At 35.0% G+C, this 18,089-nt stretch overlaps 2 protein-coding genes across 5 annotated transcripts; one reads left to right on the top strand and one right to left on the bottom strand.

Annotated features, from left to right (window-relative positions):
• Positions 1-1,673: 1,673 nt before the first annotated feature.
• Positions 1,674-10,242, top strand: LOC142638122 (4-hydroxybenzoate polyprenyltransferase, mitochondrial-like). 4 transcript variants are annotated; one of them, XM_075812118.1, is made up of 10 exons: positions 1,674-2,171; positions 2,262-2,397; positions 3,518-3,639; positions 4,722-4,791; positions 4,919-5,068; positions 7,431-7,566; positions 7,734-7,830; positions 8,763-8,834; positions 9,071-9,130; positions 10,166-10,242. In XM_075812118.1, exons 1-8 carry the CDS (start codon positions 1,732-1,734, stop codon positions 8,830-8,832), a joined length of 1,221 nt encoding a protein of 406 aa, XP_075668233.1. In that variant the 5' UTR covers positions 1,674-1,731; the 3' UTR covers positions 8,833-8,834; positions 9,071-9,130; positions 10,166-10,242. The 4 variants fall into 4 exon arrangements, with proteins under 4 accessions (XP_075668233.1, XP_075668235.1, XP_075668234.1 ...); XM_075812120.1 differs by having other exon boundaries at positions 9,047-9,130; XM_075812119.1 differs by having other exon boundaries at positions 9,047-9,130; positions 9,765-10,242.
• Positions 10,243-12,941: 2,699 nt separating this feature from the next.
• Positions 12,942-17,877, bottom strand: LOC142638044 (protein SEEDLING PLASTID DEVELOPMENT 1). Its single transcript, XM_075812033.1, has 9 exons — positions 17,182-17,877; positions 16,163-16,377; positions 15,528-15,678; positions 15,232-15,423; positions 14,824-14,986; positions 14,453-14,694; positions 13,932-14,108; positions 13,687-13,848; positions 12,942-13,400 (listed from the first exon to the last, which is right to left on the bottom strand). Exons 1-9 carry the CDS (start codon positions 17,650-17,652, stop codon positions 13,098-13,100), a joined length of 2,076 nt encoding a protein of 691 aa, XP_075668148.1. The 5' UTR covers positions 17,653-17,877; the 3' UTR covers positions 12,942-13,097.
• Positions 17,878-18,089: the final 212 nt, after the last annotated feature.

The raw sequence follows: 18,089 nt of genomic DNA, 5'->3' as shown, positions 1-18,089 counted from the left end.
AGATGTTTTGTTCTCTTTTTTCCAGTCTCAATTTTTAGGAATTTTTGTGTGGAAACAGTTAATGATGGCTGGTGAGTTTTCTGATTTTTATATAAGTAGAATAGGTTGAAGGTAGTTTAGAATTTGGTGGACAAAAGTTTGATATCCGGGTAGGACTAGGAGTCTAGGACAGAATCGATGGTGACAAGTCGAGTGTGATTGATATTTTGAGTGCACCATCTATGAGACACTTAAAGGTGTGTACTCTATGCTTTTACTTGGGCTTTGGAGAATTCAAGCCACACGAAAGAACCAAAACCTATAAAGCAGAGAAAAAGCCACACGAAGAGGTAAAGACTTATTCATAGAGAGTTCTCTTTTAGTTCAAGTTTGATTATTATTGGTTCTAACTTTCAATTTTCATATTTGCTTTGATTATTATTGGTTTTAAATTTCAATTCATAGTTTCAATTGATTTTGGGATATTTCATATCTGCTTTGTGTTTTTGCTTTGCGTTATTTATTTATTTTATATAATCAAATTATGAAAAAGTCATTCTTTGGCTGCTTCCCAAAAACATTCATAAGCTGCTGCTTCCGAGATGTAGTTTTCTGGTTATTAGTTCTTTTGGTTGTATTTTGGAAGTTATTTCTTTTTCTATTTCTCTTGGGCTAGGTGTTTGCTATGCTAGGGGTCATACTTTCTATACATTTTTCTTTGTTTGATATTCAATATATTCTATCATTTCTCTATAAAAAAAAAAAAAGAAGTCCTTATTCATTTATTCATTTATCGTGGGTTATAATTAGCTCAATTAGTAAAGTCTCTGATGGTTGTATAAGAGATCTGGGGTTCAATCCTCGCCTACACCAAAAACTGATTGGTGTCTTGGTCTAATAATAAAGAGCAATTATCAGAAGCGGACACCATAGGTTGAAACTCTCTCAAAAAAAAGAAAAAAGAATTAAATACATACACTTTGCACCAACGTGATTACATTTATAAAGTTTGCTCTTTTTTTAAAATTTTATTTTAATATATTTGGTTTATTTAAAGTAATAATAACCTTATTTAACTATTACTCATCTCTCTCTCAGGTTGATGTATGCATAATAGGGCATATTGAATGAAAAATTAGATAAGTTCAAATGGGAGACTTTACAAAAATTATTGTAATGATTCAAACTCACATAAAGTGGTTGTTATCTAAAAAATTGTTGTAAAAAATAAATTTCTTTTGTAAAAGAAACTATATTTGTCATCTGAGTAATTTTATGCGAGAATTAAATTTACATTTTTTTTAAATAATTACTAATTTACTACACCATAAAAAATGTTAGGTACCTTTTCTTACTCAAAATCTCTTCTATTTTATGGGTAAAAATTAATTTAGAATATTTATTATTATTTGAGATCACTACATTTTTCAATCACAAAAAAAAAAAAAAAAAAACTTAGGAATGTGATGAATGCTATGCATTTCTAAGTGATATATTTTTTCATCATACCTAAAATTATTTTAAAATTAAAAAATATAATAATCTCAAATTACAATATATGTTATAAATTAATTCTTATTCAAAGAAAAAAAAAAAATCGTTTTGAGTACGTACGTGAGTGTGTTCCGGGGCCAGTGTTTTTTACTGAGTTTCTACAATGTCAATCATACTTGTCCTAAAAACTATATACATGTTTGCCAAGCTGTTGAAATCCATTGATATAAAGTCTGGGAGTGATGCAGAGAAACAAAAATGGCGCGGTATTTGGCGAGTGGAGCATCGCGTATGCGTAGGCTTCAGAAATCCTCTCTTTCTTCTTCTTCCTTCTATCTCGCTCGCTCCATCTTCAATCCCTTATCTTCTTCTTCTCCTCCTCCTCCTCCTCCTACTACTACTACTGCCTTTTACCAAACCCCAATCCCTAACCCTAATTATTCCAACCCCTTCACTCCCGCCTCTGAAATTTTCAAATTCGGTTGCGGTTTTCGATCCTTTGCCCACATTTCAACAAGTAGCGTCAAGGAAAAGAACAATGATGAAGATGATGATGATGATCGATCCAAGAAGGCAGAGTTGGCGGTGTCTTCTTCGTGGATTGACTTGTATTTGCCGAAACATGTTCGACCTTATGCTCTTCTCGCTCGCCTCGATAAGCCCATTGGGACTTGGCTCCTTGCTTGGCCTTGTATGTGGTAAGTAACAGCAAATGCTTGATTGCCTTCAATTCAATGAATTGGATAAATATGCATTCATTTCATGTGTAATTTTTTGGTTCGGTTCAGGTCGATTAGCTTGGCCGCAATTCCGGGACATTTGCCTGATTTTAAGATGATGTTGCTGTTTGGTTGTGGATCTTTGCTTCTCAGGGGTGCTGGATGTACCATAAATGACCTCATCGATCGCAACATTGATATAAAGGTAGTATCATATGATGCAATTTTTCGTTTTATGTTCGTGGTGGGTAGTTCTGAGCTTGAGCTTTAAGTATTGTCATTTTGTAAGTACATGTACAAGTAATGTAGAGAAAACCCACATAACATATAGACCAAAGAGAGAGCAATAGAGATCAAAAAAATCATCAGGGCTAGATAGCTAGCGAAATGACTGAATTACATAGGCACACCTTTATTATATAAAAGCCCTAATTAGAATAAAATTTAGCCTATTGGAGATAAAGGATTCCAAGCCTTCCAAAACAACACAACTAAAAGAGGGTTTAACAGAGGGTTAAATGATCTTTTGAACTCAATCTTCGTTTTCCTAATTAATTTATAATTTTAATTTGTATGCATTCTATAGTCAGTAGTTGGCCTATGTTCATGTACCATTGATGCTACTTGATGTATACTGTATACCATAGCACTCAATTTCGTAAATCAACAAATATTTTCTCTACGATGACTAGATCTTTAGGATGCATTTGACTATGTTATCAATGGTTTTAACATCAATGACCTACCTTAAAATGTTTTAATACTTACCTAGTCGAAGTACTCAAGATCTATTTAACATTGGAGTACTTGTAGAACTTGTGCTCTTTCATTACTTATTTATTTTTTTGTGCTTGTGATTTAGTGCCTTGAAAATTCAAACCACATGATTGGATTTTAGAAAAATATTAGGTTTTGGCATTTTATTTTAGGGTCCAGTTATCGGGTGTCCTAAGGGAATTTGTTAATAGACCATTTTAGGAAAGTTTGACACTTTTATGGGAAACATAAAAAGTTATTAAATTTTTTTAAAAAAAATCAATTGCTTTTTTCTTTTCCCATAAAAAGTTTTTAAATTTTTTTTTCTAAATCAATGCACCTAGAGCATCTGTTAAATTTTCCCTTTATTTTATAGTTCTCTAGTCTTCGTTAATTTCATTTAATTTTAAAGTTAAAATTGCAGCATCAGACACTCCCATCCGTACACTGTTCTTTATCTTTATATGATTGATAACAAAATGAAACCTAAGGATATTTTGATCTGAATCTCGATAGATCATTCTTCCTTCAACTAGAGCATTTTTATAAAAGAACTCTCTGTAATGCAGGTGGAACGTACAAAGTTGCGACCAGTTGCAAGTGGTCTTTTGTCACCATTTCATGGGCTTTGTTTTCTTGGGTTTCAGTTGCTTTTGGGTCTTGGGATTCTCCTTCAATTGAATAATTATAGGTTAGTGTTGTTTTTTAATCTGCCTTACTTGAGTTACTCAGATGAATCATCAACTTTTGCAATATTTGTGACTATTTTGTTTTCTGAATTGAGAGCTATCAAGTCATCATTTGAGCAGGATCCCACAAAAACAATCAGTGGGATTTGTTGCTTCATTTCAACAAATGTTCCTTAAAATGAATTTTATATTTTAACCTTTTAGACTTATTTCTGTGGAGCGAAAATTGATAGCATGGTTAGGCAACAGATATGCATAAAACTACCACTGCAATCTATGTAATCTTACATCTTATTCACCATCAATATAAAGTTGTTGGCAAATCGATGACTAGTTTGTCAAATTCAAAAGTTAGAACAAGATTCAACTTGGTTTACTAAGCATGTACAACCCGCCATGCGAACTTTTAGCTTGCTTGCATGTAAATACTTTCTTTTTTCTTTTGATAATGCACATAATTACAATTTGATCTACGGCATTAAATTTCTATTTAACAATCTAATGTTGTGCTCAGCACCATATGGGAGATAGGTTTGCGCTTCTAGAATTATACTTTGTTTTGGTAAGTTATAAATTTATTCAAAAGAGGAGATTGTTCAAATATATCGTGTGTACCAAACCACTCCCAAAAATTTGCAATCTCAGATTCAATAAATTTAAAAATTCTAAAACAGAACATAGTTGAGTGCACACTCCACAGTGTGTTCAATGGTGAACTATCAAATTCCAGAAAAAGGATGTTCTCGTTGCGTTTTGTGAAGGAAGAGAGCATTGATGCAATTTTAAAGCTTAAGCACTTTGTGAAATAAATCAAAATCATTGCAATGATAATTTACTCTGATCATTGATCTGGGTGGCAGCTAGCAATGAGTTTATCAGCTTTCCAAACTGAATGATTTCAACTTTGTTTTCAAGGTCTTAATTCTACTTTTTTACTCTCTTTGTGAAACCTAGTTAAACAATGCTGCAAAGGGACAACAGTTTTGTTGTGTAATTTGTGAATTTTCTTCTTCTTCTCATTTTTCTTTTACAAATTTTCTTTGTAAATCTAATCAAATGAATGTGGCTCATCTATTTCTACCAGCTGCATTTTGGGGGCTTCATCCTTGTTGCTAGTCTTCTCCTATCCTCTTATGAAGAGGTTTACATTTTGGGTAATGATGTTTACATGTCTGTATCTGCTAACATATGCAAGTATAACTTTGTTTCTTTCTTTCATTTGATGATCAATTTCATGAAGTTTAACTAATATTCTGATTAAGTACAACTTTGTCACTGCAGCCTCAAGCCTATCTAGGTTTAACCTTTAACTGGGGTGCTCTGTTAGGCTGGGCTGCGGTTAAAGGAAGTCTGGATCCAGCTATAGTGCTCCCATTGTACATTTCTGGAGTATTTTGGACTCTTGTGTATGATACGATATATGCACATCAGGTACTATTATATATCTTTTTGAGTTTCTAATCTCATTTCCTTTTGCCTCATTCTCTCTAATTGCTCCATGTAACTGTATTGACTTGTAGGAGCCATTTAGAACAAGATTTCTTAGGACAAAGTCTTTTCTCATGGTTTTTGTTAGTAGTAGTTTATTTTACGGCCAAAATAGGAAATTAACACCATTTTCCAAACAATATAATTAGTAGGCATTGTTTTCAAACTATATTTTTTACTAACATCTCAAGTTTAAAAGACTCGATTTAGGGCCTATAAATCGAGTCTCAAAGACTCGATTTTCATGGTCTGATCACGTTTGATGTGGCATTTTTTTCCACGTGGTGACCACCTAAAAATCGAGTCTGTAAGATTCGATTTATATCTCGACAGTTAGTAGCTTGATTTATCCTCCAAGCCACAAACACTTCCCAAGTCTCTCCCGGCCTCCTCTCCATGCTTTTTGACAAAAGCACGAAATGGGTTCGCTTCGTATATGGGACTGCCTCTAAATTCCCAAAATACAAAGTGATGAAAACCCCAGAACCCACAAGAACCACTACCAGCACAGTTCTTGGGTTCTAAAAGTGCAGGAAGAAGGCATAGGTTCTTCGGAATCGGAGCAACACAGCCAACGGCGATCTTTGATGGCGTGTGGGTTGACGGCAAAACTTCAGGCCGCACATGGAGGCACGTCAGGCTGAAGATGGACGCCTGCTTCTTGGGTTTTACACATCGGAGGCCAAAGAAGTGATCCGTGGCGTTGGTTTCATGAACCACCAGTCGACGGGAAATCTGTGACGGCTCGTGGGTCGACGGCCACCCCGCATGGCGGTGCGTGTCTCCGAAATGGAGATCGAACTCTTGGGTTTTGCAAATCAGAGGCCAAAGAAGAGATTTGCAACGTCGGTTTCGCGAAAGGATGGAGAAAAACTAGCAGATCTGAAGGGAGGCTCGAACTGATGGTGTGACGGCTGTGGCTTCTTCTTCTTTGTTTGTTAGCTTGGTAAACTCAGGTGAAAGAGACAGAGGGGAAAAGAAAGAGAAAGAAGGAAAAATAATGCTATGAAAATTGTATTTAAAGTTGTTATGTTCTGACCCTTAGGTGATTTGTCTCGTGCGTGTGGATATTTTCTTATAAATCGAGTCTTATAGACTCGATTTCTAAGTTATCACCACGTGGAAAAAATGCCACATCAGACGTGATCAGACCATAAAAATCGAGTCTCAAAGACTCGATTTATAGGGCTAAATCGAGTCTTTTAAACTCGAGATGTTAGTAAAAAATATAGTTTGAAAACAGTGCCTACTAATTATATTGTTTGGCAAATGGTGTCAATTTCCTATTTTGGCCTTATTTTACTTTATCTTTTGCTCTTTTCTTTGACAGAGAAATTGGTATCTTGGTGTTCCCTTAATCTCATCTAGGCTGAAGAAAGTGGACTATTTTAGTTTGCATATTTGCATAAGAGCCATTATTATTTTGATTTCATCTAACATTCAGCACTTCCATATTTTTTATTATTATGAAGTAGACAGTTTTTATGTATTGTTTTAAGGGGGTTCCATTGTTAGTTTTTGGTTAATGCATATGCACCTTTTTTGTTGCTCTGGTTGTATCTACTATACATCCTCAACTAATAATACTTTTAGTTATATAACCTTTAAACATTAAAAAGAGAAAGGTATTCTTTTTCTACTTTGACTTAGAGCATGGAAAAACTAGATTCTATTTTTTAGTACTGAAAAAACTTGTTTGAATTATAAATTTTTGGTTAAATAACGAATTTGGTCCTCCCAACTATAGGGTAAGGTTCAATTTGATTCCTCAACCTTTGATTGTTTCAAATTAGTCTCTCAGCTATTAATTGTGCCAATTCAGTCAAACTTTCAAATTTAAGTCAATTTCATCCTTGATTTTACTATCCTTTAAAATTTTAATGAATATAGTTAATGTGAAAAATGGAGCACAAGTTAAAAGGTTATTATAAAAAGTTTAAAAAAGTTAAACTCCAATCAATTTCAACTATTATTTCATTAAAATTTAAACAGATAGGAGATCCAAGGATGAAATTGACTTGATTTTGAAAGTTGAGGGACTAAATTGAAAGAAATTAATAATTGAGGGACCAAATTTCTCTTTATCCAATAGTTAGAGGACCAAATTAATTATTAAATCTAATTTTTTATTCATTGTTTTTTATCTTATGGTGTAATTTATTGGCAAGAAGAAACTTAATCTGTTGTGGCTTTCTTGATCAGAAATAATTATAATTTAAGGGTTTGTGGTTTCCAAGATCTGCTGGGTTGAGTAATTGCACTTCTCCTTACTATCTAATAAATAATGCTGTTAACATGCATTCAGGATAAAGAAGATGATTTGAAAGTGGGTGTTAAATCTACAGCTTTGAAATTTGGGGATTCAACTAAAGAGTGGATTACTGGGTTTGGAATAGCATCCATCAGTAGTCTTGCCCTCTGTGGATATAATGCTGGGATTGGTATGTGCTCTATTTTCTGTACCTGCAACTCTGTGTTAACTGTTAATTGGGCTTATAATGGATTTAATTTTGGGATTGGTATTTCTATGTGTCTGTTTTTGCAATTTCCTCTTAAATGTACTTGGCTTATAATCTTTTTTTATTTTGGGGAAAAAATTGTGGAGCAGGGTGGCCATATTATGCATTCCTGACAGCTGCATCTGGACAATTAGCTTGGCAGATACAGACGGTTGACCTATCATCACGTGCTGATTGCAATAGGAAGTGCGTAATTTTATTTTAAGACAATTTACTTATAAAAATAATTATTTTAAGACAATATTGTTGGGTTTGAGTACAATGGAGATTTATTGTATCAATTCCTCTAATTGCACCATTGCTAACATGACATAACCCATTCTGTTTATGCTCTTGCAGCCTTGTAGTTAGAGATCATCTTCCAGTCTTAAGCTTCTTTCTTGAATTTGGAAGTGCACTACTTGCACAAATGCCACCTCTGTTGTTATCTAGATTTTGAGTGAAACTTGTTTATATGATGTCTTTAAGTGTTTCGATAAATGCAATAGTCACGTTGATCCATTCACTTGAACTTTGGTCAAGAATGTGATTTGAGAGGGTTCATGCATGAATTTATTGATTATAGTGATGCCTAAGATCGTATAACTGACATTCCTGTCAAGGAAAGCCTTTTTTTTTTTTTCCTCTCAAATCTTTTGCTTTCTTCCTAATCTGATTTTATCAGTTTCTATGCACACAAACACACAAATATATTCTTTCTGATGTACAATGAAATCATAATCGGAGAGTATATAGATCTCCTCTCTAAGATTACTGGAATTACTGAAGAGTGTCACTGGCAACCTGCCATCAATCTCATCTCTATCAATTTTTACCTTCGGTTATTCATGTTTGTTCTCTTTGCTGTCTAATTCTATCAGCTGGAATTGTTTCTAACCATTTAGTGCCCCTTAAATGCTCATTAAGAGCACATTATGCAAAATAAGGCAGCCTTTTCTTTATATGCTCCCAACCTTACATAATTAAAACAGTGCACTAATCTTGAGTAATCCAATTTTTTTACATGACACATAATGAGTCTCAATTTAGTTTGTTTTAAGAAGTTCTCTTTCTTCTTTGTTGATCTTTGACCACTACCAGCTCATCTTTTTTATTGAATTGTCTTTGCGTGTTTTCAGATTTGTTTCCAACAAGTGGTTTGGTGCTATTATTTTCAGTGGGATCTTATTTGGAAGATTTTCATCATAGTGGTATGGTTACCTTTTCTATAAAAGATGATACCTGATATAAACTTCAAATCTAAGTATTCCTTGCTCATGTCACCTTGATAACATGATGATCCCATTGATAAATACCCCATTTGGGCATTACTTGTGTATGCATCTCTGGTTTTTTTTTTTGGCCTCATCCTGCATAAAGCAGCACGGATGTTTGAATATGTTATATTTCAAATGATTCACAGGGACACTGTATATTGAATTTGCAGGGAATGAAGGCTTCCAAATTGAATAAATGGTTGAACAGTTTGAGTTTGTTTAAAACAATAGTAAGCTGCTGTCTCTCTCTCTCTCTCTCCAAGACACACGTGTGCACACACACATACATGAATATACACTGAATTGATAGACTTGAATGGATGTTTGTGGGTCAGTTCAGGTTGGTCACATATTGACCCGCTACTGACCAATGGGTATGGTGAAACCACCCACCCAATGGGATCATTGGGTTGGGTTGCATGTTAGAAAAAACCAATCTTGATTCTTGTTTGGATGGTGTTCAGAATTATCTTCCATTGAAATCCATGGTTTAGGTGGACTTTTTAGTACAAAATTACTTGAGCTTCAAACTAGACCGGATGGTTCAACCAAGAAGTAGACCCTAAACCAGTCTGGTAAAAACCAGGAACCAATCCCTTTTCAGTTTCTTTGACCATTCTTGTATTTAAAACCATGGTTTTTTTGTTTTTTTTTTGGGGGGGTGGGGTGGGAGGTGATGAGATTTTGAAGTCGTCATTTTACAAGAAATTTGAAAATTCTACAACATTGTCAAATATTTGGACCATTTAGCTATATCAAAGATGGAAGACAGTGCTGCAAAGTACCTTCCATTAGTACAAGTGATTGGCTCTGAGTCCATTTTATTTCAGATTTATTATTGATCATTATTTTTATTTGAATCAGCTGTGGGCTGCTTTGTCAGACATTTAGTGTTGATGATAAATGGTTGGGGGATGGATATTTGGGAAAGTTTGGCGGGAAATTCGGAGAGAGAAGAGGGGGGAGTAGTTTTATGTAAAGCCCTTGCTTTTAACTAGAAATCAGGGGAGCTTCTAAAGTGGACTTTTTAAAAGTCCAGCTTTGGAAATTTTGTGGTCATTGTAAAATTATATTCTAGAGAGTTGTATGGATACTGTAGTAAGATTCATTTCTTTTCCTCTTTCTTTATTTAATATTTTTTAGAGAGGTGTATGCGTACTGCTGTAAGATTCATTTTTATGGATACTGTATTTTTTTTTTTTTGTTGTTGCTTGAGAGAGCTATATGGATACTGATGTAAGATTCATTTTTATGGAGAAATGCAGATGGGATGAAAATGGTATACTTTGCCTCCGTTTGGAAAGCACGTTTTGTGCGTTTTCCAATGGAAGCGTTTTTTTATGTAGGTCTTGTGCACTATTCACAGGTCCCACAAGTACCCTCATTCAGCAACTTTTTCTTTAAAACTGGGTCTCACGGTACTATTCACACATTTAAAAACTATTTTACTATAGTGTTTTCAGCAATAAGCGGTATCTAAACAGGGCTTTTAACATTATTTTTTCTAATATATGGTTAAAAGTAATGTGACTTGCCTTTAGGAGGGTTATTCCAATTCAACAAGCTGGAATTTAAAAAGTGCATATGTTTAGATTGTATCACTATGATTATAAAGAAGGCGTAAATGCACTTTTGGTCCTTACATTTTGGGGTCATTGTTATTTTGGTCCTTACATTTTCATTTCACCACTTTTAGTCCCTAAATTAATTAACGCGTTTCATTTTGGTCTTTATCGTTATTCACTTAACAGAAATTGCTGACGTGGCTGACGGCACAGTAAAATAATAATTAAAAAATCTATTTTGGCATTAAAAAATTGTCATGTCAACATCTAAATTATAAAAAAATTAATTTATTAATTTTAATTAAATAAACAAAATTAAAAACAAAAAATCACATTAATTGAGATCTAAGAGTGCTTGAACAAGAACAACATGAAGACAATTCCAGATCTAAGAACACAAGCCCAGAAATTTAAAAAAAAAAAACAACAACAACAAAAAAAAAACAACCATTCAAGATCGTTAAAAATACAGATAAAAAATCACAGATCAAAAACCAAATCAAGCCCACTTGACATAGATCAAGAACCACACATCAAATCAAATCAAATAAAAAGTCTGTATGATAGTCAAGACAATGAATAAATCTCTTTTATTCAATTGAACTAACATTCATCATCTGCTTCCAATACCCAAGAATTCATTTTTCCATTTCTTTTCATTGTTCTTCGGAACCAAACAAAGCCCAACTAGATCAGCACAAAAAAAAATTCATTCTCTCGAAAACCAAATAAACCCCAGCAATTAATTTTCTTTCTAATCATTCTATTTCCCCAGCAAACAAACAGAACACAAGAAACTCAACAAAACCAAAACTTTAGCTAAAAAAGAAGAAACCCAGATCGGAAAGAAAAACCCAAGTCGAATTTGCAGACGGAGATGAGTGGACTGAGGGTCAACTTGGAATCGGCGAGGGAGTACTCATTTGGCCCACCGTCGTGGAGCAAACCCAGAACATCATCATCGTCGTCGTGGAGCAAACCGAGGACATCATCGTCGATTGGACTTCCTTCATCGTCGTTTTGACGGTTCTTGCACTGGATGTTCTTCCCACGCTTCGATTAGAGTCTTCGTCACTCCTTCGCTGCAACAGTCCTCGCGTCCCCCTCCTCCTCCTCCTCCGCCACCGAATCCAGGGTTGGGTTGGGTGGCATGGCGCGGACGCGGGCGATCCATTTAGGGAGATGGGTCAGAGGTTTAAGCGGGTTTGGAGAGAGAGAGAGAGAGAGAGAGAGAGAGTGAGTGAAGAAGAATCGTCGAATTATGAATCAAAGAGAAATTGGTCGTGCATTGTGTTTTGAATCTTTGGTCTTTGTATATTGTACATCTGTGACTTTTTTATTTTGGGTGTTTCATGTTGCATGTTCTTGATTTTGAGGAAGAACTCAGGATGACTGGGAAGAACATAATGTAAATTTTTTTTAATTTAATTAATTTAATTTCTTTTTTAAATAATCTATTTTTAATTTTTTTATTTAGTTAAAATAAATAAATAATTTTTTTTAATTTATAAGCTAACGTGGCATTTTTAATATTATTTTATTGGTCATGTCAGTATTTAATGTGCCAACAATGAAGGCCGTTTGCCACGTCAGCAATTTTGGTTAAGTGAGTAACAGTAAGGACCAAAATGAAACGCGTTAATTGATTTAGGGACTAAAAATGATGAAATAAAAATGTAGAGACCAAAATAGAAATGACTCCAAAATGTAGAGACCAAAAGTGCATTTACGCCTCTAAAGAAATAAAAAGACTATCATGAATGTAGTAGAAGTTGTTAAGAAGTTGTTAAGGGCACAAAATTATGTGAGGCACATTTGGTAGTCATCTCTTTTCTTCGAAGGACACATTCCAATAAATTACTGAAATTTTATCACCAGATTGAAGATTGGGGACTTGCAATACTAGAGCCGGCTCTATTTCTCTGGTGCAAGAAATTAATGTGGAAATGCAATTAACCGATATTCGAGTCTAGACTTCCATAATGAATGCGTCCATCTATTTGTTGGTTATGGGTATAAATATGGTTCATTTGATGGTATTATATAATCAAATAACATTTTCCTAGCTTTGCATATTCTAGATCTAGTCTCTGCTTAACATGTTTGAGCCGAAAATTTCTACCATCCAGTTCCAAAGTCTGGAAACTCTGCCCCTTCTTTTTGTTAGGGGAAGTGACCCAAATCTAAATTTTTTTTTAATGCAGCTTAAATAGTCCCATTCATTCATTATAAATGTATTTTTATGAAAAATTTCATATGTTTTAATGGTCTGTCTTATTCTGATAATTATATGTTGTTATGTCATTTCTTCTTTTTTACATCTTATTTTTTTAACATATCTAAATAAAGTGGACCAGTATTTATTCTCTTCCTTGGAAAGAAGGGTAAAGGAAAGATATGCTTATGAATCACCCATTTCACTGGGTCAAAAAAAAAAGAAAAAAGATACAAAGCAGGGTAAAAAGCGCACTTCATATTTGGCAAATGAATACAAATTGCATTACATATTTGACAGTTGAATAATTACATGGTATGAGATTCATGGTATGAGAGACATAATTTACATGTGTACGTGAAATGACACACTAGTCAACCAATGATTGAATGTGTTACAACTGGAGACATGGTCATATTATTCGGGCAAAAGGGGCAGCCTAGAAACACTTGTACCACTGCCACTGCGAGTTAATGGTGTAGAATCTGCTTCTTTTTGAAAACTTGAATGAGATTTAGGGGATTTGGGTAAATTTTTCTTGCTTAACCTTTGAGGGAGAATCTGCAGCCTTGGATTAAGCTCAGTACCTGAGTTCTCAGCAGCCAACTGATAGCTTTCCACAAGCTCAAGCTGCCGAGCAATAATTTCAGAGGTTCTAGGAAGAAGCTCCACTGGTTCTCCACCAGGAATCACAATATACTCAATTGCAAGTCGAACCTCCTGTCAGAAAAGAACGAGAGTGCTAACAATTAAACATTTGCAAGCTATTACAATTTACACATGGTAAGATAACTTAAAAAGTTAAAAGTGGAATTGTTGTTTTTATTGACCGCGTAAGTGAAGAGTGTATCTCATGTATTAGATATATACATCTTCACTCGAAGATTATGTATTTTGACCAACAAACAGTTACTCCATTAAGACTTAAAAGGATAAGAGAAATTGAAACGTTTCTGAACAGATGAAAAACCGAAATGGAAAATATGCAATGAGAAGGGATTTGCACCTCCAATGCATCAATCTCTTCTAGGGATGGTTTTCTTTTTGGGGCATCATCTTCGAGTTCAATGTCAAACAAATTATTGAATGGTTGCTTTGATGCTGAGTAAAATGATTCCATTTCGAAGATCATGCGAACTGCCTTGACCATTTGTGCCATGGTATTTGACTGCAACAACAAATGTTAAATTATCTGCTAGGTGGAACTTTAATCTAATTTATTTGCAAAATAAATAAAGCAACAAGAGTTACCTTGATAACAAATACAGGCAACTGATGGAATTTTGCTATACCACGGATCCATGGGTTCTGCTTCATTTCAGAACTGGACGCCAAAATTGCATCTGCAGTTCCAATGTCATCAGTTACATCTATTTCATCCTCAAGCCCCATTACTGTTGCTACTTGTAGAAGATCAGCATCAAGGATCTGAAGACATCCATACCAACCAAAAATAAAATGAGAAGTTTTATAACAAGTCTTTTGCCTCAGATGGTTTTTCAGGTATAAAAAATTATGCAGCTCCAAAATGGCTTTATGGCATCTTAAGTCCCAAATGATATCAAACACTTATACTAAAAAAAAATGTTTACTAAGCATAGGCAGCGTCTAAAATGAGGAATAATTCAATAACTTCTAAATTGGGAATTTTTTTTTCAAAATCTTATCTCCAATGAATGTAGATTCAATATTCTTCCATGTATTATTGACTAAAATTTAAAGTGGGAGAACCAGGAGATAAATGAATGCAGATGTAAACTTGAGGATTTTACCTTGTAAGTATAGACACACACTGGTGAGCTCCGCTTCTTCACATGTATACTAGTGCTCTGTTTCTTAGACCAACTGGGTGGATGACCTGCTTCTTCCTCGTCAGACTCTATGTCAGAGCTTACATCTTTACCGTCATTCTTATTCGATTTTTCTATATGGCTTTTTTCAGGTAACAGAGTAAACTTTAGAGAATCATTATCATCAGCATCCATGTGACGGATTTCAAAGAGAGGAGATTTTCCTATCATCCAATAAAAATTCAACTTCAGATTAACTGTTGGCCTAAAAACTTCAACCCTCAAACAAGTATGTGAACATTATATTACATAAGAATCAATTCAAATATTCCATAGAAAAATCAGCACAATACCTGCTAAGATGGCATCTACTGTGGCATCCAATCTGTGATGAACACGACACTCAGTTTTAGATATCATCTCAACAGCACATGTAAATGTTGGAGGCCCCTTCCGTTCAAGAATTGTCTTCTGCACTTTCCTCTTCCTCGCTTCCTCATCTCCAAGAGTTACACTCTGTGTTTAGATGAAGAACTAGTTTTGATCAGTCAAAATTCCCTACTTAGCAAGGCTTAAAGTTGGTAAGATTCCCACACAAACTAAATTATGGTGGAAATTTCTTATTTTATGGACTCCCATTCAGATATGATACCACAGTCTGGATCAACTTGCACTTTATGAGATCAACAGACAGGCTAACCTTACTAATTATAAATCCATATGAATGAATGTAGACTAAAACAAAAGGAATAACTTTGCACCTCTATGCCACCAACAAGGTTCTGCAGAGAGGGGTTTTTTATTATGTTGTCTATAGTCATTCCATGTGCTGTTCCAACTAGTTGGACTCCTCTTTGAGCAATAGTACTGGCTGCCAGTGCTTCAAGCTCAGTTCCAATTTCATCAATTATAATGGTTTGAGGCATATGATTTTCAACTGCTTCAATCATAACCTGCATAGGAGTCAAACAGGATAATACCATCACTGAAAAGGTGAACTTGTCAAAGCTATACCATTTGAAAACACACAAACCATATGATTGAGTTCAAAGCTTACATTATGCTGCATATGAACATTAGGAACTTGCATCCTTCTTGCACGACCTATTCCTGCATGAGGAACATCTCCATCACCTCCAATCTCATTAGATGTGTCCACAATAACAACACGCTTCCTGTATTCATCTGCCAACATTCTAGCAATTTCTCTGCACAAGCAAAGGGTCTTCAGATATAAAACAAATGTATTCTTGATGCCTGTAGCCACAATATAAGAAATGCGGTAGCATAAAGCATCAATTCAAATGCTCATAAAAGTTTAAATTCATCCTTTTTGTGTTCTTACAATGGAAGAACTTGAACACTATATGGTAGAGATCATTATCATGAAAAAGTATGCACCAACTAATTATAACAGGATATGAAGAAACATAATGATGGCAAGCCAATGGCGGGAAATTATTCTTCAAAAGTATTAAAGAGAACAAAATGTAAACAAAAAAGAAAAAAGCACTCTAGTAGACAACAAGTATAAACATGGACAGGATATAGAGCGCATTGTTGGTGAGGATGAAAAATGGTTCAACCGAAATTGCACACAAAAAGTTTGACATTAAAAATCAATTCTTTAAACGGTTACCAAAATGATCATCAACTCAATAGCTTCATTTTACACATCAGAAATGTAAGTACCTGATCAAGGTTGTCTTGCCGACCCCAGGAGGCCCTATGACTAAGATGGAACCTCCCCCCTCAACCAAGTCACGTATTATCCCGGCACTTCCGGATACAGCACGACCAACCCGGCAAGTGAGTCCAATGATTTGCATTTTCCGATTCCGAATAGCACTTATACGATGTAAAGAATTATTAATACCCGAACGGTTGTCATCCGAAAAATCACCAACCTAATAGAATCAAGTAACTTCACATTAAACTCTCTAAACATCCACCTCTCCACAAATATCCTAACCATCTAATACACCATACTCACGTAATCCGAATACTATTTTATATAAGAAGTTATTCATCAATAAGCAGCACGGCCAATCACACAAGAAAAAGGCCAAAGTAACTATCAATTTTTTTGGATCCGGTTAATGTGTACCCTAAGGACACACATTAAGCCATCTATTTATGGTAAATCGAAAAAACTGTCAACACTTTTTCAATTTTTGAGAATTTTTTTTTTAAAAATGAATAATTATTGTGTGCCCTTAGGACACACATTAGCAAAATCCATAATCTTTTATCTTTTAATTACTACTTTTCTAGATTTGTTTTTAAAAGCTGAACCATGACCTTTAAGGCACATGTAATAAAATTGGGTCTCGAAAATTTTTGGTAAATTTAGCCACACATTAAGTTATTTATTTTTAGTAAAATTTTCTCGAAAATTGAAAAAGTTGTCAATACTTATTTAATTTTCAAAAATTATTAATTATTGTGTGCTCGCATTAGCCAAATCTAATAAAATTTATAAAAACCTCGTCACTCATCGCACAAATATTGACAATTCAATTAAATATAACATAAAAAGTGCTCTAAGTATGATAATAGTAGCTAAGTCACCATCTCTCTAAAAGTCTAAAATGCAGGAGCACATAATGAAACACGTTAACAAACAAATGAAGCATTTTTATTTCCATGCAAGAATTCCAGTGAGCTCAAATCTCCAAAAACAATAAAACAACGGAAATGGCATTGATCACCTTAGATATCGCGTGCTTTAGATCTTCATGCTTGACGGGTTGCTCCGAGATGACCCAATCACCCGAAGGAAACCTCGCAAGAGGCTGCCTTCCCAAATCCATAACAACCTCAATAAGCTCCCCAATCTCCTCGTGCTGAAACAGCTCCCTCCCCATGCTCAGAGGCAGCAATTCGAGAAACATCTCAAGCTCCGACGATCGCGACGTCGAGGCCGAGTTCGGTGAAATCGACGGTGACCCATTTCCGGGAAAGAAACGATCGGAAGGTCTACGAATCTCCGGGGCTGCCAATCCCGACGACGAAGCGATTCCGGGACGCGCACGACGTGTTCGACGAAATGACGAAGAGAGAGCGGAGATGAAGTTTGAGGAGTTCTTGAGGTACGTGAGAGTCGAAGTTGGGATTTGGTTCGCTGAGTGCCATGATGTGTGCAGATCAATCAGCACCAAATGTGAATTCAAAGCTCTCATTCCTTTAAATTTGTGTAATTGTTTTTTCTTTTTTTCTGGTTAGTTTGGACTTTGGATTGAACTGTTGGGCAATACAATATAATAAAGAGATAAAGGAACAGTACAGAGAATTTGACTGAAGAGAAGATTCGAAAGGATCTCCTCTGGGATTGGAGGGAAGGTGGGGGCCAAGAGAGAGAGAGAGTGGGAAGACAAGTTAGCTAGCAGTTTAGTTTGGGAAATAAATGGTTGAACGTTGAAGTTGAAGTGTTGAAGCTAAGGAGGTTGAACCTCGTGGGGCTGCGAACCACACATGTTTGAAGAGGAAGAGCCGTGTTAGCTACTTCCCTGTTTTGGCGTTTGGCGTATAATTTTCTTTAATTTTTTCAGAAAGAGAAACGCAATTTCTCTAAATAATACTAGTAATGTTAAGTACGCATAAAAATACATGACTTTAT

This window comes from Castanea sativa, chromosome 6 (assembly GCF_040712315.1).
Source record: "Castanea sativa cultivar Marrone di Chiusa Pesio chromosome 6, ASM4071231v1".
In the NCBI taxonomy this organism is placed as follows: Eukaryota; Viridiplantae; Streptophyta; class Magnoliopsida; order Fagales; family Fagaceae; genus Castanea; species Castanea sativa.
This window is presented reverse-complemented; position numbering and strand designations above follow the sequence as displayed.